The sequence below is a fragment of the Mustela erminea genome, chromosome 1, assembly GCF_009829155.1.
Source record: "Mustela erminea isolate mMusErm1 chromosome 1, mMusErm1.Pri, whole genome shotgun sequence".
In the NCBI taxonomy this organism is placed as follows: Eukaryota; Metazoa; Chordata; class Mammalia; order Carnivora; family Mustelidae; genus Mustela; species Mustela erminea.
In genome coordinates this window covers 8407959-8430036 of record NC_045614.1, presented here as the reverse complement: position 1 = coordinate 8430036, position 22078 = coordinate 8407959, and the positions used below count along the sequence as shown (strand labels likewise).

Sequence of the window (22078 nt, the reverse complement as noted above, 5' to 3'; positions counted from 1 at the left end):
ACGGTACGTCCATAAAGACAGTATTACACTTAAATGAAGTATTCCTTTTTGTAATCGTGTTGTAGAAGGTAAAGGAATTTAATAAAGCTATCTTATGATACCGTCCACGCGGCAGCCTCTGGTCTTTGTCTTGCTGTACTCCTCTTTAAGCTTCTAGATTTTTTTTTTTTTTTTAAAGATCGTATTTGTTCGTCAAAGAGAGCACAAGCAGGAGAAGCTGCAGGCAGAGGGAGATGCAGGCTTCCCCGCTGAGCGAGGAGCCCCACGTGGGACTCATACCAGAACCCTGGGATCATGACCTGAGCCAAAGGCAGACGCTTCACCGACAGAGCCACCCAAGTGCCTCTCAAATAGATCTCTTTTTGGAAAATGGACTGATATGGGGACGCCTGGGTGGCTCAGTGGTAAAGCGTCTAGATGGGTTTCAGCTCAGGTGGCGATCTCAGGGTCATGGGATGCAGTCTTGTGTCCAGCTCTGCGCCCAGCTAGGAGTCGGCCTGGGATTCTCTGTCTCCCTCTGCCCCTCCCCCCACCCACAGGGCTCTCTTTCCAAAACAAAAGAAAAAACAAAATTATATGGACTTATTTTAAACAACATTAAAAGTGACAGAAAAGTGACAATAATGTATAGTAAACTCCCTTCTGCTCTGCACTACTCAGGCACTTTCCCAAGTGGCTATTTCCATTTAAATGTAAATTAATTATAATTGTTTTGTGCTCCATAGCCACCGTGGCTACCAAATCAAAACTGGAGATACAGAACATCGCCATGGTAGGAGAAAATTTTGTGGTTTTTTAAGATTTATTTATTTGGGGCACCTGGGTGGCTCAGTGGGTGAAGAAGCCTCTGCCTTTGGCCCAGATCATGATCTCAGGGTCCTGGGATTGAGCCCGACATCGGGCTCTCTGCTTAGCGGGGAGCCTGCTTCCCCCTCTCTCTCTGCCTGCCTCTCCGTCTACTTGTGATCTCCCTCTGTGTCAAATAAATAAAATCTTAAAAAGACAAAAAAATGATTGATTGATTGATTGATTTTAGAGCACGAGCAGGAGGGACAGAGGGAGAGTCCTAAGCAGGTTCCACTGAGCACGGAGCCCAACATGGGGCTCGATCCTGCAACCCCAAGATCAGAACCTGAGCTGAAACCAAGAGTCTGTCGCTCAACCAACTGTTACCACCCAGGCACCCCACAAAGTTTTAATGAACACTCGCTGTGAACACCTCAGAAAACATCTTTACTTATTTTTTTTTCCTTGTGAACAAAATAATTCATCATGACTGTACAAGGCAAAATTCTAAAAATACAAAAGTGTTTGGCACAGTGGAAGGTGCCATGGTCCCAACTGGTTGAAATGCCTGCTGTTGTCAACACGTTGGAGTGTCTCCTGCCAGACCTTTTTCTGATAGGTTGAATCTTTAGAATCTTGGTTTGCTGTTGGATCTTTTTATTGAGGTATCCTATGCACACGTTTTGTGCACAGATCGTGTACAAAAATATATAGCTTTCAAACAATATCCTGTATTAGCAACACTTAAGACTGGGTGTAGAGTGTCTGCCCTACCCATCCCTGGGTCCCTCCCCTCACTTCCCCCAAGGGTGATTGGAGATTGCTCTCCTTACCTCTCCTCCTCTGTTTGTCCTCTGGACCATTCCACCACTAGATCATGGGGTCTTTCAGAAGGTCTTGAAAATCCCAGAAGTTTATGTAAAGTTATGTATTTCTGAACTAAAGGTCTACTGTCAGTTTTCCAGAGGGCTCTGTGAACGAAGAGGCCTTTCAGAAATGAAAAATATTGTTGCCCACAAGCAATCTCCAAGGCCCATTTAGTCATCCTTGTTTTTTGCTTTTTGGGTTTTTTTTTTAAAAGATTTTATTTATTTATTTATTTATTTATTTGACACAGAGTCACAAGTAGGCAGAGAGGCAGGCAGAGAGAGAGGGGGATGCAGGCTCCCTGCTGAGCAGAGAGCCCAATGCAGGGCTCGATCCCAGCACCCTGAGATCATGACCTGAGCTGAAGGCAGAGACTTAAACCACTGAGCCACCCAGGCGCCCCTTTGTCATCCTTGTTAACTTGTTAGCTCAGGCTTAAGATCCCATTCCTCAGTACCACCCAGTTTCTTGCTTTGCTTTTTGCTGATATATGTATTTTTATTTTTAATTGTGGTAAAATATTCATGACACTTAGCATGTAAGCCATTTCTTAAAGATTTTATTTATTTTTTTAAAGTAATCTCTATACCCAATGTGGGGCTTGAACTCACAACCCTTAGATCAAGAGTCACACGTTCCACCGACAGAGCCAGCCAGGTACCCCCCATCAAAGCCATTTTTTAAAAAATATATTTTATTTATTTATTTGCCAGAGAGAGAGAGCGAGCAAGCAAGTGCACACAGGCAGGCAGAGTGGCAGCAGAGGCAGAGGGAGAAGCAGGGTCCCTGCTGTGCAAGGAGCCCGATGTGGGACTCGATCCCAGGATGCTGGGATCATGACCTGAGCCGAAGGCAGCCGCTTAACCAACTGAGCCACCCAGGCGTCCCAAAGCCTTTTTTTTTTTTTTTTTTTTTTTAAGATTTTATTTGTTTGACAGAGAAACAGTGAGAGAGGGAACACAAGCAGGGGGGGAGTGGGAAAGGGAGAAGCAGGCTCCCTGCTAAGCAGGGAGCCCAATGTGGGGCTCTATCCTAGGACCCCAGCATCATGACCTGAGCTGAAGGCAAACTGTTAACCAACTGAGCCACCCAGGCACCCCCCACTGAAGCCAATTTTTTTAAGTGTCCAGTTCAGTGGTAAGAAACACATTCACACTTGTGTAACCATCCCCACCACCCACCTCCAGGACTCTTTCCTCTTCCCAAACTAAAACTGGCCACATTAAACACTGACTCTTCACCACCCCACCTGGCAACCCTTGGTCTACTTTTTGTCTCTATGTATTTAACTACTGGAGGAACTTCAAATAAATGCAACCATGCAGTGGTTGTCTTTTTATGACTGACTGACTTCAACGAGCATGATGTCCTCAAGGTTAATCCATATCGCAACTGTCAGAATTTTCTTTTTAAGACTGAGTAACAACATCCCTTTGTATGGCTACATCTCATCTTGTTCAACCATCCATCAGTGGGACACTTGGGTTGCTCCCACCTTTTTGGCTATTACAAATCACTTTGGGTGTAGAAATAGCTCCAAATCCTCGCTTTCAATTTTGGGGCTATATACCTAGAAGTGAAATTTCTGGGTTATTCCATTTTTAATTCTGTGAGCACCCGCCATATTGTTTTACATAGTGGAGGCACCATTTTACATTTCTACCCACAATGCATGAGGGTTTGTCCAATACCCTCTCCACTCCCGCCAATACTTTTTTTTTTTTTTTTTAATAGTCTCCATCCTAACGGTTGTGAGGTGTTTCTCGCTTTGATTTTTGGAAGGGAGGTGAATGACCTTTTTTGACAGGAGCATTTATATCTGTCAGGCTACGGTTGTGCAATCCCAAATGGCTTATCTCATGAACACCCCACCCCAGCTGATAAGAGAGCTATCATTAGCCCCCGGTTTAGAAAGGTTTAGAGCTTGCCAAGGTCACAGGTAATCTGGAGAACCAGAAACTGAACCCCTGACGTCTTATCTCCTCGTTATTTCACTCTGCGTTGGTAGTAATCCACCCCCTTTAGACGTGGAGAATATGAGCTCCGGCCACCAAAGGTCACACAGTTGAGGTAACAGAGCAATCCTAGCCTAAGGGCTCAGCGAATAGGAAGAGAGCGTTGCTCGCCATAAATGCTGACTCCGGGGACGCCACTCCACGCCCACCCACCCATTTTTCTTCCAAAGTGATAGCTACCCCATGAGACAAAGGCTGGGGAGCTTCTTGGCCTAAAAATCTGGAGATGGTCTTCTGGAGTCCTACACCTGAAATAACGCACAAAATCCAAACGTGTGTTGATGTGGCGTTTAGTTTTCCGAGGAAGAGACTGTGTCCCTGCTTTGATCAAATTTCAAAGAGACCTGTGACCTGGGTTAAGATTAAATCAATCCTTCAACCCTAAGGGTGCTCCCAGCTCCAGGACCGCTGTAAAAATATAAAAACAACCCCTTGGGGTCATCACAAAAACTGTCTCTTCAAAGCAAAGTAAGCTCTGGGGGTGCCTGGCCGGCTCAGTAGGTAGAACATGCGACTGTTGATCTCAGGGTCATGGGTTCAAGCCCCACGTTGGGTGTAGAGATGACTTAAATAAATAAAACTTTAAAAAAATAATAACGTAAGCTCTGAGGAAGAAGGTGGCCCCAGGCATGGGGCGGGGGACCTGTCAGAGTCCTGATGGGCAATCAAATCACATTTCCTGACCGCTCTGTGGTAGCTTCTCTCCTTCCTCCCTGGTGATGCCTTCTCTGTTCTGCTCACTTCTCCTCTTTGCCTACAGTCAGAGGGTCTCAGTGCTTGGTTCTTACACTCCCTCTTCCTTATTCTTTCCCAGGGTGCTGACATCTGGTCTCAGGTGCATCTGGACAACCGGCTTTTATTCCCAGCCTAAGTGTCTCTGCAGACTCACAGCCAAGCAAGCACCTTCTCGATAGTTCCATGTGGCCATTCCCCAGCTACAAAGAACTTCCCTAAATCTTTCACTTCATGGAGCCCCTCCCCTCCATGCCTGTTCCTCTCCCTCTTGCCCACAAGCACCACCACCCATCCAGATGTTTGGGCCAAACACCCAGAAAGCAACTTCTTCCTTTTCCTCATTCTGCATATCCAGCTGGCCCTGAAATTCTCTGGACTCTGGAAGATCTGGAAGCCAGTTTATTCCATAGCTCTCCCCTACACAGTGCCTTCTAACGCTTCCTGTTATACTGGAATAAAGTCTCAGGGCTCGGGGTGCCTGGGTGGCTCAGTGGGTTAAGGCCTCTGCTTTCAGCTCAGGTCATGATCCCAGGGTCCTGGGATCGAGCCCCGCATCGGGCTCTCTGCTCAGCAGGGAGCCTGCTTCCCTTCCTCTCTCTCTGCCTGCCTCTCTGCCTACTTGTGATCTCTGTCTGTCAAATAAATAAATAAATAAAAATCTTTAAGGAAAAAAAAAAGTCTCAGGGCTCCCAGAAACCCTCTCCCTACTCCTCTCCGGCCACTTAGACCTCCTCAGTATTCCTCAAACAAACTAAAAATTTCCCCACTTTATTGTCCTTTGTGTCCATAGGCTCTTTCTTTTGCTTGGTGCTGGTTTCCCAACATCATTTTATCCTCAGATCCCGGTTCCTGGTTCCTATGTCCCCTGCCCAGAGAGTCAGTCCTGCCGCTGACCACATAGCCTCAAGTCATTTCCTTCCCTAACCCTAACTCCAGGGACGCTATCCTAGACCCTGCTGGAGGGCCTTCAAAGCACATGTTCCTCACTAAAATGATCCTGTTCGTTTGTTTCCTTGTGAGGCCTCGCCACTAGAGCAGTGACCTTCAGGGTTTTTTGTGGGACCTACAGTAAGACAGAAATTTCACACGTGACCCAGCAATCCAGGTGTTACGGCTGGATTATTCCCAGAGTGACTGCCTTTAAACAATGGCATTGATCTTGCTCACAGATCCACAGTTTCTTTTTTTTTTTTTTTTTAAGATTTATTTATTTATTTATTTGACAGAGAAATCACAAGTAGGCAGAGAGGCAGGCAGAGAGACGAGAGGCGGGGAAGCAGGCTCCCCCCTGAGCAGAGAGCCCATGCAGGCCTCTACCCCAGGACCCTGACCATGACCCGAGCTGAAGGCAAAGGCTTAACCCACTGAGCCCCACAGGCGCCCAGATCTGCAGTTTCAACAGAGCTTGGTGGGGCCAGCTGTCTCTGGTCCTCTTGGTGTTGGCTGTGATGGCTCCAAGGCTGGGAGCTGAAGTCTTTTCAGTGCTCACTCGCTCACTTGTCTGATGGTTGACACTGGCTTCCACTGCGGCCTCATCTGGGAGGCTCTTGGGTTCCCCGCAACATGGCAGCTGGGCTCTGAGACAGAGTATCCCCAAACCGAGAGAGGGCAGGAAAGCAAGAGAGACCACAAGCTAGCACAAGGCAGAAGCTGCACCCTAGTTTCTGACCAAGGCTCGTAATTCAGAATATCCTTTCTGCCACATTTTTATTCTGTTGCACAAAGTCCTGCCGAAATTCAAAAGGAAAACGAGAGTCTGCCTCTTGACGGGGAGTGGCAAGGTTGGAACTATTTCCGTAGCCATTTTTTGAAAATATAATGTCACACCCAGTACACAGTTGCAGATTTTGGAGTTCCCCAAAACAATACTATTTCTGTACACAATGCACTGATTTTTTTCCCTCATTGTATTTTGTAGAAAATACTGGTCATAACCTGCTGAATTGATTTCTTTACCACAGTTTGATAAATTTGTCATGTAAATAGGCAAGTTGTTTCTTCTCTCTACTACAGCCCTTCGCACAGCATGATGTTGTGGTGTTTTAGTTAGGCTGGCGGCCTCACTTACTAGTGTTCTGTGTAGGTTTTATTTAATGCCTTAATACAGTGCTCACGGAATACCCAGCACCGTCCTCACTTAATTCTCACGTCAACCCCTAAGTAGGTACTTTTATGACCCCCATTTTACTCAAGAGGAAAAGGAGGCACAGAGGGGTGAAGTCATTTGCACGGGGAACAAAGGTAGTAAGTGGGATTCGAACCCCATAAATCTGGCTGCAGACTCCATCTTGCTATGCAGCCTGTTATGGAATTGATTTATTACGTTGATTGTGAGTTCCCCACGCACACTCTATTGAACGTCAGCTCCACGAGACGCAGTCCTACGGCTTTCGCCCCTAGAACCCCGCCCTGGAGGCCGTGGGCTGCCAAGAAAACAAACAGCTTCGGGACCTGCCAGACGCTTTCCAGCCTGCGCAGGCGCATCACGCAGGACTCCCGCGGGCACACACCTCCCCTCCCTGCGCCGATTAGCCATCGCCGGAGACTGACGGAGGCGCCGGCGCAGGCGCACTAGGCCAGACCTGAAGCTACCTCCCGCCCACTCCCTGATGACTGATGGAGGATCAAGCCAATGGAAACGGCAGTCTTTGGGAAAGGGGCGGGCCCTGAGGGCAGTTAAACTTGCGCGGGAATGGTCCTGGCGTAGTCATGGCGGCCTTCCGCGACATGGAAGAGGTGAGCCAGGGTTTGCTGAGCCTGCTAGGCGCTAACCGCGCGGAGGCACAGCAACGGCGGCTGCTGGGACGCCACGAACAAGTGGTGGAGCGCCTGCTGGAGACGCAAGACAACGCCGAGCAACGGCTGCGAGGTCAGGGCTGGGGCCGGGGGCGGCCGAGACCCAGGCCCGCGTTATGGCAGGGGGCGGCAGGTCCGCCTCGAAACCCTCCCTCCTGGGCGCTCCCATCCCTGCCTCGTTTTCCCGTAGACACCGCCCCCTCTGAGCCTTAGTTTCCTCCCCACCCGTGAAATGGGCTTCAGGATGGCAGCCACCTCCCTGGGAGTTAGTTGGTGAATATAGGAGTTCGCAGGGTCTGGCTCAACGCTGAGCGTTCCGTGAGCAGGAGCTGGGGAACTCAGGGTCCGGAGTGGGGCTCAGGAGTCAAAGGGCCGAGTTTAGCTCCCAGCATCCGCACTTCCAGAGGTGGTTCAGCTGTTTTACCGAGCACCTGCTGTGTGCCAGGTAGCGTGCCAGTCCAGGGTGGAAGCGAGAAGGAAACAGACAAAATCCCTTAGGAGGATTGTTAATGCTAGTAGGGGGAGGTCAGAAAATAAACAAGAAAAATGGGTAAGTCGGGAATGATGGGCTAAGGAGAAATATTGGATTGTATAGGAGGGTGTGGTGATGTTTTGGGGCGGGTCAGTGAAAGCCTTTTGGAAAGAGGATGTTTTAGCAGAAATCCAAGGAGGCTTGGGAGGGAGCCAGGGCCATGGTGGGATTAAACAAATCCTGGGAAAGTGCCTCCTGCTTTACATGGAGAGAACAGTGGATAGATAATACCATTTACGTGAAATTTAAGACACCAGCAAATGTAAGACTCTTGAAGTTAAGGGAAAAAAGCTTTGCTGATAAATATCTTAACATGCTGGAGAGAGAGGATTTGATCGAGCCTCTCCCACAGGTGAGAGGGGCTCACTCAGCCTCCGACCTAGATTTCAGGTAACTCATGAGGCTTGTGGCCCCAGTCCAGTGGCTGCCCTCTCAAGCCTCAGTGTCCTCATCTGTAAAATGGGACCGCTGATAGCACCCATTGTTACTGCTCTCAGTGCCAGGTTTTTATTGCTTTTAAGGCTAACAATGTTGGGGGAGTATAAAATTGTTGGAAGACTTACCATTTTAGCCGTTTTTAAGGGCCAGTTCAGTGGCGTTAAGCACATTGACATCATTGCCACCAACCCCACCGTCCATCTCCAGAATGTTTTCATTGTCCGCAACTGAAACTGTATTCGTTAAACACTAACTCCCCATTTCCCCTCCTCCCCGGCCCTGGCACCTACCATTCTGCTTCCCGTCTGTATGGATTTTGACTGTTCTAGGGATCTCATATAAACTGGAGTCCTGGAATTTTCTGTCTGGCTTATTTTCTTTTTCTTTTTTATATTTTGTGTCTGACTTATTTCATTGAGCACAATGGTTTCTTTTTATTATTTATTTATTTATTTAAAGAGAATAACTTTTTTTTTTTTTAAGATTTTATTTATTTATTTGACAGAGATCACAAGTGGGCAGAGAAGCAGGCAGAGAGAGAGAGGAAGGGAAGCAGGCACCCCGCTGAGCAGAGAGTCTGTTGCGGGGCTGGATCCAAGGACCCTGGGATCATGACCTGGGCTGAAGGCAGCGGCTTTAACCCACTGAGCCACACAGGCGCCCCTTTATTTTTTTTTTTTTTAGATTTTATTCATTTATTTGGACAGAGAGACAAACTCTCTGTCTCTCTTGTGCTGCACGCAGCAGGAGGAACAGCAGGCAGAGGGAGGAGCCCACTCCCCGCGGAGCGGGTAGCCTGATGCTGGGCTCCATCTCAGGTCCCTGGGATCAGTTAAGCAGCTGCTTAACTGATTGAGGCACTCACTTAGCACAATGTTTTGAAGATTCATCCACGTTGTAGCGAGTCAGAATTTCCTTTCCTTGTAGGGCTGAATAATATTCCACTGTATGGCCATACCTGATTTTGTTTGTCCATTCATCCACTGATGGACCGATGGTAGCTTCCAGCCCCCCCGCTGCTGTGAATAATGCTGCCATGAACATGGGTGTGCAAATATCTCTTTGGGTCCCTGCTTTCAATTCTTCTTTTTGCATTTTCCCAGAAGTGGAATCGCTAGATCACATGGTAATTTGATATTTAATCTTTGAGAAACTGTCATCCGGTTTTCCGCAGTGGTTTCTTTGCCAGTGTTTTTTTATTTTTTTGTTTTGTTTTTTTGTTTTGTTTTTAATGCCTTTTTACAGTTATATTTCACACGGAGATGCTGTTTGGGTTGAGACCGAAATGACCTAGGAGCTAGGCAGGGGATGGGTTGGGGGAAGAGTGTTCCTGGCAGAGGTGACTGCAAATGCCAAGGTCACAAGGTGAGAGTGAGCTTGGAGACCCAGGAAAAAGTGCTGAAGGTGAGATCAGCCACAGCAAGACCCTGCCGGCAACAGGAGTTTGGCGGTTCTAAGTGCGGTGGATGCCCAGCAGAGTCTTCTCTCCTCCCCCTCTCTCGTTCCTCCCCCCTCCCCACTCCCCACTCCATTCCCTCCCCCTCCATTGACGGTTTGGGGAGAAGATGGCATCACCCAGACTGCCTGGGTTTTAGCAGAACGGATGGAGTTGGGGCTGGGGAGACAGGAGTCAGTGGACCAGGAAGCTGGGATTCAGTTCAGATCTGGGCTTCAGAGCTAAGCGTCTGTGGGCAAGTCACAATGCTTGGGGCTTCTTGTCCACCTCTCCATGGGGGCAGGGCTAAAGCCGCATCCCTCTGAGGCTTGTGAGGGAAGAGGACCCTCCCAGGGAGGAATCCAAGGAGACTCAGGTTGTCTGTGGGGAGGGTGAGGGGAGAAGGGGCAGGAAGGCTGCAGAAGAGAACCAGACCCTCAGCTATCCTAACAGGAAGTCAGCAGGCACTGTTTAAAACAGACAAATCGAGAAATAGCAGCATAAGCAGATTATTTAGAAATGTGAAGGTCAAAGCCAGAGAAAACAGTGATGAGTTGAAAGTGGCTGCTTCAGAGGGGTGGAGAGGCTGGCGGGGGCCGGGGGTGCCTGTGTGTGTTTAAATTTTCACAGCCATATACATATAATATTTTGATGAAAAATTAACTTAATGTAAGTTTGTAAACCCTTAAACGCCAGCCCTTTGGGAAGCATTTCCATCTGTGCCTTCTTTAAGTTGGCGGGTTTCTCCAGCTGTCTGGGAAGGAACATGGTAACCTTGTTAGGGTGTTTTTGATCTTTCTGGATGTTTTGTTCAAAGCGTGTTTATTCTGAGTAGGTGCTGGTGATCTATGGTAACTAAGATGCAATCCCTGATTCGAGAAGGAAAGAGGAGGAATGAATCATTCGGAGCTGGGGTGCTGTCAGGGAAGTATGGCCGCACCCTAGGAGGGAGAGGAGAGTGTCCAGCTGCCCAAGTTGTGCACTGTGCAGGAGGTCTAGAAGGCTGGGTCCAGGAGTGCACAATGGGCAGGAGCACAGCAGCGTTCCATAGTGGACAGGCAGGTGGAGGCCCAGCCCTGTAAAAAGAAACAGGGCTTATTTGCAGAATGATGAGGTATCTCTGTGGCCAGAGCAGTGAGGAGAGCACACGGTGGGGTGAAAAGTAGCGAGAAAGGCTGTCGATGAAGTTGAAGATGCTCAGAGGGACCCGGGCCTTATCTTTTAGACACTAGTGGGCCATGGGTGGTCTTTGGGGAGGGGAGGGACTTCTCGTTTGGTCTCTAAGGCAGCCACCATAGAGGCAGAGAGCAGAAGGGATTGGCAACAAGAGAGACCAAAGCAGGGAGCGAGGGGGAGGCTGTTGGGTTGATCTTGGAGGAACCCGTGAGGGGGTTCCCGCTGGCCAGGAGGAGGGGACTGGCCAGGCCAGGCCTGGATCGCTAATTGGATGTGGAAAGCGAGGGCCAAGCTTCTTGCTTGGGCAATAGAGTTGAACGTGACATCATAAATTAAGACTAGGTGTGCAAGGAAAGGCTGGAGTGGTTGATTTCTTGATTTCTTTACCCATTTGTTCATTTTTGGGGGCGGATTCAAATGTGTTTTGGTGACATGGAAGTACTTTTGCGAGGTCTGGGTGGAACGGAGTGGTGGGCTTTTGGAAACAGGACCAGCAGTTTGGGGAGCCGTAGGCGAGGAAGCAAGGAGTGGCCAAGGCCTCCGGCACGGGCAGACCCAGGAGAAGCCACGCGCAAGGGCCTCAGCCTTCTCTCCCCCACCCCCAGAGATCCTGGCCATGGAGGAAGAAGTGGCCCAGAGCCTCCTTGATGCCAAAGAGCGGGCGCACCAGGGCGGCGTCGAGTTGCAGCAGCTCCAAGAGGAGCTTCAGAAGGCGGGCGAGGAGGACGCCTGCGTGAAGGCCAGCCTCCAATATCCTTCCCGCTGCGTGCGGCGGCCGGGCCTCGGGCTCACCGCGGGGACGCCGGCTCATTCCCGCTGGGCGCTGGGCTTCGAGCCAGGGACCCTGGGCCTCCCCGTGGCTGGGGTTAGCACGGGCAGTCCCCCCTCCAGAGCGAGGCGACCTTAACTGCCTGCTTTACTCAGCTCACCCGAGAGCTGGAGGAGCTCAAGGAGATTGAGGCGGGTCTGGAGAGACAGGAAAGGGAAGTGGACGAAGACACGACGGTCACCATCCCCTCGGCTGTGTAGGTCCCTCCGGCACGCAGGGCGGCGGGTGTGATCCACAGCTCTGAGCTGGAGTCCATGCCCGGGTGACTTTCTTTTTTCTCTCCTCTTTGTGTGTGTGTGTGTGTGTATGTGTGTGTGTTCTCATACAGGTACGTGGCTCAGCTTTATCACCGAATCAGTAAAATCGAGTGGGACTACGAGAGTGAGGCGGGCATGGTCAAAGGCAGTATCCTTTGCGGAGAAAACGGAGCCCGGTGCGCCGCTGGTGGCGATGGGGGGTGTAGAGCTGCTGTGAACCGCTGTCCAGCAGGCCCCCCAAACCCCCGGAGGACCCCACAGCCCCCCTTCTGGGTACAAACACAAAAATATGGAAAGCAGAGTATCGAAGAGATGGTTGTACACCTGTGTGCATGACGGCGGTGGTCCCCATGGCCAAAAGGTGGGAGCGACCCAGTGATGGCGTGGCAGATTGCTGGGTAAGCACACGCTGGTGTACCCGTCCTTGAGGTATGTTCCGCGTAGTAAGGGAGAAGTTTCTGGCACATACTAGAACATGGATGTACCTGGAGGACATGGTAAGTGAAACCAGCCGGACATAACAAGTAAACGGGTGTCTTGTTCCACAGACAGGAAGGGTCCCTAGGGGAGTCAAAGCCACAGAGACAGGAAGTAGACGGCAGGCGCCCGGGGGAAGGGGAGTCTCTGGTCCATGGGGAAGATGGAAAGTTCTGGAGACCAATGGTGGGGATGGCTGCACAACCCTGTGCCTGTACTTAATGCCACTGAGCTCTACACTTAAAAACTCGCTAAAATGGTAGATTTTATATGTATTTCAGCACAATGTTTTGTAAAGAGTACGCTATCAGAAATCAACTTTTTGTTCACAGAAATCTCGTTCAGTCTCTAAATACGGTCTTACAGTTTCTTCAGAGGGGTATCCTTTGCTCCTGGGGTCCCGGGGGTGCCGTGTGTGTCAGGCTTCCTTACATCTGCGCCTTCAGTCCATCACGGCCCCAGCGTGGCCCAGCCTCTCCACCTGGACAGCACCCAGCTCTCCAAGAAGTTCATCAGCGACTATCTCTGGAGCCTGGTGGACACAGACTGGTAGTCGGGGGCCTCAGGGACACTTCCACCCACGGCACAACGCAAGCGTGCTGGGCGGTCGGTGCCTCGAGGGTGAGAGGAACTGGACATTAAATGTTTCTACACAAATAGTCTGGGTTTTTTTGGGTTTTTTGTTTGTCTTTTGGGGTTTGTCTTTTGAGGCCTTTGGCCTCGGTGCTGGCGCAGCCTTGGCTAGGGAACTTTGGAGAACTGCCCTGGAGACTAGACCCGCAGCTTTACATCGTGGCCACACTGTGCATATGGCACCATAGTGTACAATGACCCGTCCTGTGTCTTTGTCATCTGTGTTTCAAGATGGGCCCTTTTGTAGTGACTCGGAGCATAGTCTTGAGTGCCACCGTGTGCCCAGAACTGGAACATGGAGGTGCTGGCTGGAGCCCTGGCAGCCATGTTGCCACACGTAGGGAGGGATACAAGCCGCTAGGGTTGACGGGAGCCTGGTTGCCTGATGACCGTGGAGCTGGGTATCAGCAGCACTGGACTTTTATTTTAAGATTTTATTTAGTTATTTGAGCGAGAAAAAGAGAGAGTGAGCAGGGGGAGAAAGACATGTACACTCCGGGCTGAGTGTGGAGCCTGACGGAGAGCTCAGCCCCATGATCCTGAGATCATGACCCGAGCTGAAAGCAAGAGTCAGATGCTTAACCAACTGAGCCACCCAGGTGCCCCTGCACTTTTTCTTTTGAAGTAGGCTTCCCACCCAGTGTAGAGCCCAATACAGGGCTTGAACTCATGACCCTGAGATCCAGACTTGAGCTGAGATCGAGTCAGACGCTCAACCCACTGAGCCACCCAGATGCCCCAGCACTGGACTAATTTATGAGGGGAGACTACGTAGTCTTGTGACTAAGCCAGCCAGGCGCTCCACAGGTCAAGTAAATTTTTTTTTTTTTTAAAGATTTTATTTGTTTATTTGACAGAGATCACAAGTAGGCAGAGAGGCATGCAGAGAGAGAGGAGGAAACAGGCTCCCCGCTGAGCAGACAGCCCAATTCGGGGCTCAACCCCAGGACCCTGGGATCATGACCTGAGCCGAAGGCAGAGGCTTTAACCCACTGAGCCTCTCAGGCGCCCCAGCTCAAGTAAATCTAACTGATGCATCCAACCCAGGCCGAACTCCGTGTCCTCCCCCTCCCCCGCCCCCAATGACCTGGGGTACCGCTGAGAATGGGAAGCTTAAGGCCAGCCTGCCTGCCTGAGGGCAGAGAAGGGAAGTAGTTTCCCCTCAAACCTAGGGGCTGCCTTCTACGTACAGCCCGGTCGGGAGGTATGGCACGGTCACACGAGCCTCTGGGTCCTCTGGTCTGGGGTTTTTACACGGCCGCATAACGGAGCTGTTTCTAGAAGGTGCCAGGTTACAGTGGTTTCTGACTGGAGAGGAGGCATTCCAGGCAGAGCAGTGAGCAGGAGGTTCCAGCGGCTTCTGAGCGATCATGGGCACCAGACATGGTCCACTCAGGTCACCCTTGCGGGTTCTGGGGCAGGAAGCCTGCCTGTCAGACTCTAGGGGGATGGACCAGTTCACTCGGTTCACAGGGATTCCCAGAACCTTTGAGGTTCTGTTTCTATGCCAAGGGCTTGGCTTTACGTGTTCGAGTAAATGGTCTCATAATTCCTCCTGAGCTGTTTTCATTTTCAAGATCGGTAGGTAGGGTCTTTTATGGCATGAAATAGGCGCAGAGCCTCCTGTTTGTACCATCAGCCTCCAAGGGGCAAAACTCTTGAATTTGACCAGGGTTTTCCCACCTCAGCCCTAGGGACATCAGGCCCAGTCATTCTCTGTGGTACAGGCTGTCCTGGACATTGCAGGACCTTGAGCAGCATTCCCGGCCCCCACCCTCTGGATGCCAGGAGACCCCCTCAGTCGAGCACACGTGAGGCAGTGCCCCCCCACCTTGCAGCCTCAGCCAAGAACCGGCCAGGTGGCCACACGTGGTCGTCTGAGTAGCTGCTGTCATGCTGGTGGGACTTCTGCTAACAGCTGGCCTCCACCTGCTTGATGGCAGCCGGGAAGGTGCCAGCAGTGCACCCTGCTGGGGGGGGAGGCGGTTAGGGGGGAGCACGTGAGAATCCGACCAGCCCAGCTGAGAGCCCCTGGGCAGGCGACCCACCCATCCTTGCATCAAGCAGGCCTGCAGGTGCCTGGGAGAGGCAAGCAGGTGTGCGCCATGGAGCTCGCTGCAGACCAGAGCCCGAGAGCACCCGAGGCCCAGGCCCTAAAGCCCTCCGTGGGCCGGCCCTCCCTCCACGCAGTCGCTTTGCTTGGTTCTGGGAGGGGGCCGAGGAGGTATTGGCCAGCTTGGAGCTCAGTTTCCCCCAAAAGAAGACGGTCCCTTCAGGGAGGCCGTGTGAACCCTGGCTCAGAGCGGCCGTGTGCCTCTGTCGACCCAGACAGCAACACCCACCACCACCCCCGGGGACTGGCCTGCGGCGTGAGCAATTGGGTAAGGAACGTGGCCTGGCGGGCGGGTGCAGGGAGGCGCCTGAGCTCACAGGGGCCGGGAGAGGACCCGGCCCTCCACATGCCTGGGCCCTGACTCACTGCCCAGGGCTGGCTGGGTGCCCAGGACAGCCGGCAGGCCAGCCTCAGGCCCACAGCCTCCAGGGTGCTCCCCCACCCCCACCCCTGCGCGGCCTTCCTTGGAGAGCCGCCCCGGCAGTGGTAGTCACCGGCCCCGGGACTCCGGAGGCCGGCCACGGGCCTGCTGTGGGTTTGGCCCAGCCTGGCTGAAGGAGAAGTGAGATCCGTGTCCCCATGCCTGCGAGTGGGGAGCCGGCTCACTGGCCTTGTGCCCGTAGAGCGGAGGCTTGACCCTCTTCCCCTCGTGGGCCCCCCAGCACCTTCCCAAGCCGGGAAAGAGCATTCATCTTACAGACGGGCTGACAGACACGGAATGGTCCGGTCACATGCCCAAAGTCACAGGACAGTGATACCCCTGGAGTCAGCCCCCACAGTAGGGCTGAGGGGTCCGTGGAGGAGCAGCTCGGCTTTGCCAACGAGGGGCGGCCTCGGAGGTGGCAGCCCCTTTTTCAAGGTGACCCGGGGAGAAAGAGGCCCAGCAGTGGGGAGCCCGGGCCTGTGTTGTTGGAGCTGCAAAGCTGATGTTCCCGATAAAGTCATCGCGGATAGTTGGCCACAAGTCAGAGGCCTGAAGGCCCAGCTGACCTGGCTTGTAGTCGGTGTTCTGGGGAAAGAGCGCAGGAAATGCTGAGGGACAGTGGAGCCCCTCACACTCCGCAGTTGTGGGGCCAGTCCCGAGCTGGCTGCCCCCGAGGGGCCCTGGGCCTCTTTCTCTAAACCCCCAGGACTTAGTTGCCCTGGGTGGCCCACCCAGTGTCCCCCACCCCTGTCCCCACGTGAGCTGTGAATAGAGCTCTTCCTAGTTCATATATGGGGGGTCGTGGCTGGTGGTGAGCATGAGCGCGTGTGCCTGGGACATGGGGTTCTGGGGCTGGAATCAAACCTCTGTTATTGGATATGAGGCCCAGGCCTGATCTCTCTGGACTGGCTAGGGAGAGACCGGAAAGGTTGTCCTCAAGACAGGGCTTGGGTTCCTGGGGACCCCCTGCGTGTGGTCCTGGGAGCTCCTGCAGGCTCCCCAACTGACTCAGAAATGTGGGCGGGGCATCTCTGACCCACTGGACCATGCCTCGCATCAGGGAGCCACACTCCAGTGGAGGCCAAGACGAATGGGTTGAGAAGGAAACTCAGGAAACTGAGTCACAGAGAGTATACCAGTTAATTGTTTAAGTTCTCACAGGGGATGAGCAGCAGAGCCAGGGTTTGAACTGGACCCAGAGTTCGGGTACTGAACTCCCCCTCCCAGTTAGTGATAAAAGCTGTTGCTGTTCTGGGTGGGGTGGGGGTGGGGGTTTCTATAGGAGGCCCTGGGGAGGAGGGGGGCATTGGAGCCTGGACCTGAGGCCCCAGTGTGCAGAAGTGTGGAGATCATGATCCCGGCAGAGGGAACAGCAAGTGCAAAGGTGGGTGTGCAGGGGTAGCAAAGCAGTGGGGCAGGGGGTGGGGGGGATTGATCCCACAGGGTCTGGAGTAGGGAGTGGTTGCTTGATCATACTGGGCCTGCAGTCCCCAGTAAGAACTGGAGAAGATTTCAGATTCCAGGCAGGACCAGAGTTGGGACCTGGCAAAGGGAGTCTTTAGCACAGGACACCTTGCAGTAGCCCAGCGTTTCTAGGGGGCTGGTCTTGCTGTGAACCCCAAGCTCCCCACTCCATCCCAGGCACAGCGTGGGAGTAGAGGCCAGGATAAGCAGAGCAGCTGGGCCTGGGAGGGTGAGGCTCCAGGAGGAGGGAGCCCCTCCACCAAGGGCAGGAAGCAAGGCTGAAACCCAAGCTTTCTGGAGTGGGAGCTGGACCAGACCCAGGAGTCCCCAGGGCTGCCCCGCCTCCAACCCCCCCCTCCGCTGCCCAACTCTGCAGGGTGGCTGATGTGACCAGGGCTCGCCCTCATCCCTTGCTCAGAGAATTCACTTCCTGGGGGACTGAAGGAGGCCCTGACACCCCCCTACCCACACCCCCTACCTCCCCCAACCCCCGGCAGAGGGGAGGGGCTGGCAGGGGAAGCTGCGGGGGTGGGGGGTGAAGGGCAACCCTCTGCACACCCCCCTCCACTCCCCTCTCCCTCTCGGACCTGGGCTCAGTCCCGCAGGCTCCAGCCTGACTCACCGCAGGCAGCTGTGGTTTGGGCTGCCGGGGGTGGGGGTGGGGGCAGCAGAGGACACAAGTTAGGGGTATCAAGCTTAGGGGAGCAACTTCCTCCAGCCACCCACCCCGTCCTGGCCAGAGCTACTGAGCCCTCAGAGCAGAGGAGGACAGGACTGCCAGTCCCCCACCCTGTCCTTGGGGGGGACAGTCCCCAAGCGGCAGGATGTCTCTGCTCTGGCAGAACCAGCACCATCACAGTTCTCTGGTGGCCTTCCAATAGGAGACCCTGTTCTGAGCCCTAAGAATTTGTCCCCTCTACCCCTCACAGCCAGTAGGGGAAGCGACGGGGTGGCAACTATCTTCCCACGCCCCAGAGCTTCGTGAGCTGAACCCAGTGACCCAAGCCTCCCCTTTCCCATCTGTGAAATGGGCGCTGGCTACTGTCCTCTCCTCAGGGGCCCACACGGAGGAGCAGACGATTTAATGCCCAAGAAGTCTTTGCTCCTGTTTGTCATGAAGCTCTAAGCCCTGCGTGTCTGTGTCACATGCAGCGGGTGCTGTGGGGGCGCTGAGGAAGGATTTCAGTCACCAGTCCTTCAGCAGAAAACAGCTGAAGCCAGATACGGGTAAGAAGCTTCCATCACCTCTGGCCACTCCCATGCGTGCCCTTGGCCCAGGGACCCCCGCCCCCCCCCAGTCCTGCCACCTCCCCGTCGCCGCATCCTCGGACACCTCCAGGCCCCTTCTGTTTGCCTAGCCATTTATGCTCATTTGTCCCGTTTGCCACGCGGCTGAGCATGGAATCAGTCAATCAACCAATTATCGAGCGCCCGGTGCGGGCCCCCGGCGTCCTGTGCGGTCTGCTCAGTTTTCACCCCCAGAGGCATTTTGGAACCTTCCCAAGACAAAAGGCGGAAGGAAGGAAGGAAGTGCCACCCTGTGGACACAGAAAAGATAACAGGCTCTCAGCGCCCGGTCTTCCTCTCTGGGCATGCGCAGAGCCCCCCACCCCCAGCTCCGAGCCTGGGAGGGGGATTAGCACTGAGCCCAGTTTCAGTTGGGGAAACTGAGTCTCTCTTGGGCCCGGGGTCACCCATCCCAAACTAGGTGGCCTGGCGCAGGATGTGTTCCTTCCCACCCCATTGTCGGGCACTCTGGCTCGTCCCTCCCCCCACCCCCCTGTTCCTGCTCTCCCTTCCTCTGCCCTGTAAAGCAGGGGACCCCATTCCCCAGGTCCAGCTGGATTCAACCAACGGGGGCGGCTGGTGGGAGAGAGCACCGGGAGGAGGGGAGACGCGGAATCTCCCTTTTTTGTCTGCCATACAGTGTCTCCCGGGAGGCTCCCACCGGCTCCCTCCCGGGGTCCAGTGACGCCAGCCCCATCCTACGCTGTTGCTTACTTCTGGCTGCCTCATTGTTCCCCAATTTGGTCTCTAAATTATCATTTAGTATTAAATTGTGTTCCAATACACATAACATCAAATTCGCCATCTTAACCATGTTTAACCATCTAATTCAAGGGCATCAAGTACAATCACATGGTTGCGCGGCCATGGCCAGAACTTCCTTCTTCCCAAATTGAATCTCTGTCCCCACTGAATGCCAACTTGCCACGCCCCTCCCCCAGCCCCTGGCGCCCACCATCTCCTTCCGGGATCTATGAACCAGACTTCCTTAGGGACCTCGAGTGGAATCCTGGAGTGTGAGCTGGCACATCATGATGGTTTGGTCTTTTTTACGTAGTTTTTTTGGTCTCTTTTTTGCAGTTCCCCATATTAAGTTCTTTCTATCCGTCCACCTACTGTGTCCCTGAGCGCACCCTCCCAGGGACCCGCCTAGACCACTTGTCGTTTGATCTACCATGCTCAGGGAAAGGGGTCTTAAGGGCCAACAGGTCCAGGCTTTACCGGGGTGCACGAAATAACAGGGAAGCATGTGGCTGGACGCCCACAGCTCTCGCCAAATATTGCCGCTATGGAACACGAGAATTTGCTGGAACTCATGATTATTTGGATTTGTGTTGGAAAATCTCGTTTTATATCTTACTAATTAATTTCACAGGTGTTTATCCTGTTTCATCCTTTAAGAAAACCTCACAGCAACTATTCCAGGACCCCAAACGGTCAGAAGGGACGCTTCGATCGGAAATCATCTGTTGATTGGACCAGGTGGGAATTGGAGCAGGTGTCGGCCCCTGGCCACTCATCCTCCCAGTTCAGCTTCTGGATTCAGTTCAGATGTCACCTCCTTGGAGAATCCTTCCCTGAGCCCTCCCAAAAGGAGTCCTCTCCCTGGCAGTCACTTCTCTGTCCCATTGCCCTGTTAAAAATTCTTCTAGAATATTCTTCTAACATTATAAGCACTGTATCTATTTCCCCTTCTACAATGTCAGCTCCTTGAGGGCAGACTCTTACTCACTTCTATGGTTTTATTCACTGCGGTATCCCACATGCCTAAACCAGGACCCGGCCCACAACACAGGTATCCCATAGATGCCGATTCTGTGAAGGTGTATGCTGGAAACTTAGCAAAACCCCAAGTCAGGGAAGCACCCCATAGCCTGTAGGCCATCCCGAGCTCTGAGAAAATGTTCCCTTTTCCAGATCCATCTTCTGGGGGGAGTCCCACCCATGCACAGAAGGAGGAGCCCAGACACTGGAGAAAGAAAACGGTCCAGGTTTTGCCAGCGGTTCATTTAAGAAATTTAATCGATCACAGTAAGACATTCGGGCTATAAAAACATTCTATACAGTGGTTTAAAAAGCGATACCCACCCCCCAAAAGCAACCCACCATATATACAACACAGACACGATTCTCCTGAAGAGCTTTGCACTAATCTTTGTACAAAAAGAGGCGTCTCAGAGACGACTTCCCCCCAAGGCAGTGCCCCCGGAGGGGTCAGCGATGCAGCAACCAGGGTTTGCAAAAATAAATAGATCTTTGTTTCATATATAGAAGTGATACACGTTTAACAAATATACAAAGTGCAAACATAACAAAAAAGCCCCCCCGGGATCTGTACCAGGGATTATTTACATGCTTCGGCAGGAGAAAAGGCTTCACAGTTTCCTAGAGGGTAGGGCACAGTGTCGGGCGGTCATGCGGGGAGCGACAGGCAGGCCCCGGACGAGGCCAGGCAGGCAGGAGGCCGCCTCTTCTCTCTTTGGTCAGAAAGGCGACACGGCTGAGAGCATGGCAAAGACATTTTGTTTAAGTCCCGTGAGCCGACCAAGCCCAGGGGGATGTCTTACGGGGCTAAGAGGCCCTGCATGTATTGGACAGGCACCCATCAACGACAAGCATCTTGTTGGGGGAAATGAATGGCTCAGGGCGTCTGCACAGCAGCAGGAACACTAGCCGGACAGTGAAGGTGGCAGCTTTGATGTGCTCGGCGGGGAGAGGGGAGAGGCCCCGAGATCACGCACGTTTGTCCACGCAGGCCCGGAGCCCATCCCAACCGGACAGAAACCAGTGCAAAACAGTAACAATGTCAACGTTACACAAGATACAGCCCTGAACTTAAAAAAAAAAGTGCTCGAGGGATCTGGAAGGGTCTGGCGCAGGTGCGGGGGCTGGGGTCCAGGCCACCACGCCTGGCCCACAGGACGCTCTTAGAGACCGGAGGCCGCTGTCTGCACACATCGGCTAACTGGGCATCTCAGGCACTTAATCCATATTAAGGGCAACCGGTAACCTGGGGACGGTGGATGTTTCGGTGAATGAACGGGACTCACTTGGCCCCACCCCCAGGATGCTGGATTTGGCCAGGTCAAGACCAATGCCAGAGTCTTGGTGTGGGCACAGACCTCGCTTGGAAAACCCGAGTTTGATCCGGACCTGAGGTGCAGCAAAGCAACAGTGAGCGCTGGCTGTCCAGCAAGGCAGAGGTGAGCGCGGTTACTCCTGAGTTTAGGGGCTCGGGCTGGGGTGGGGACGGGCAGGGCTGGAGCAGCCACCCAGGACCTCACAGGTCGGGTAAGGTCTGCTCTCTAGTTCCCAGCCCCTTGGCCTTCTGTGTCCCTCTGGCGGTCCCTGGAGAGGGCAGAGACGCCCCCCACCCCAGCTCATTCAGCCTTCTCCTCTCCACTAGTCATAAAGAAAAAAATTCCGACCTCAACCCGTTGCACGGGCGCCGCTGGAAGCCCGTCTGCCTCCCAGACGAATAAATATATAGAACAAAGCTCTGGCAGGACAGGCCCAGCGGCTGCAGGCGCTGCTTTGGGTTCGCTGCTTTCTTTGAGTGAAACGGGAGGGCGTCAAGGTCTCAGGAAGGGTTTGGGGCAGGTCAAGGGTCTGGGGAGAAAGTGTTCTTCCTGCCCGTGACCAGCAGCAGGTTCCGGGGAAGGTCGGGCCTGGAAGCAGCAGCTCACGCCGCCTCGTCCTCCAGGCTGACCATCTGTCTCTGTCACGAAAGAGAAACGCCGGAAGCGATCAGGCCAATGTTCAGTAAACATGGCCAGAGGCCACCTACGCCTCCCGGCCCCCCAGCCCCCCTCAT

The 22078-nt window shown here is 53.1% G+C and overlaps 2 protein-coding genes and 1 pseudogene across 3 annotated transcripts in view; 2 read left to right on the top strand and 1 right to left on the bottom strand.

Moving 5' to 3' along the window:
* Positions 1-6819: 6819 nt before the first annotated feature.
* On the top strand, positions 6820-13002 carry SPC24 (SPC24 component of NDC80 kinetochore complex). Of its 2 annotated transcripts, none has more exons than XM_032311547.1 (5): positions 6820-7272; positions 11386-11530; positions 11701-11805; positions 11938-12014; positions 12790-13002. In XM_032311547.1, the coding sequence occupies exons 1-5, from the start codon at positions 7113-7115 to the stop codon at positions 12894-12896; spliced, it is 594 nt and encodes a 197-aa protein (XP_032167438.1). In that variant the 5' UTR covers positions 6820-7112; the 3' UTR covers positions 12897-13002. The 2 variants fall into 2 exon arrangements, with proteins under 2 accessions (XP_032167438.1, XP_032167441.1); XM_032311550.1 differs by lacking the exon at positions 6820-7272 and adding an exon at positions 9321-9573.
* A 1910-nt stretch (positions 13003-14912) lies between these two features.
* Positions 14913-20308, top strand: LOC116572454 (annotated as a pseudogene).
* Positions 20269-22078, bottom strand: part of LDLR (low density lipoprotein receptor) — a 34341-nt gene continuing 32531 nt past the window's right edge. Inside the window, exon 18 of the mRNA XM_032311523.1 lies at positions 20269-21982. Within this exon, the coding sequence (XP_032167414.1) occupies positions 21947-21982 (36 nt within the window). The 3' untranslated portion in view covers positions 20269-21946. The remainder of the gene's footprint in view (positions 21983-22078) is intronic.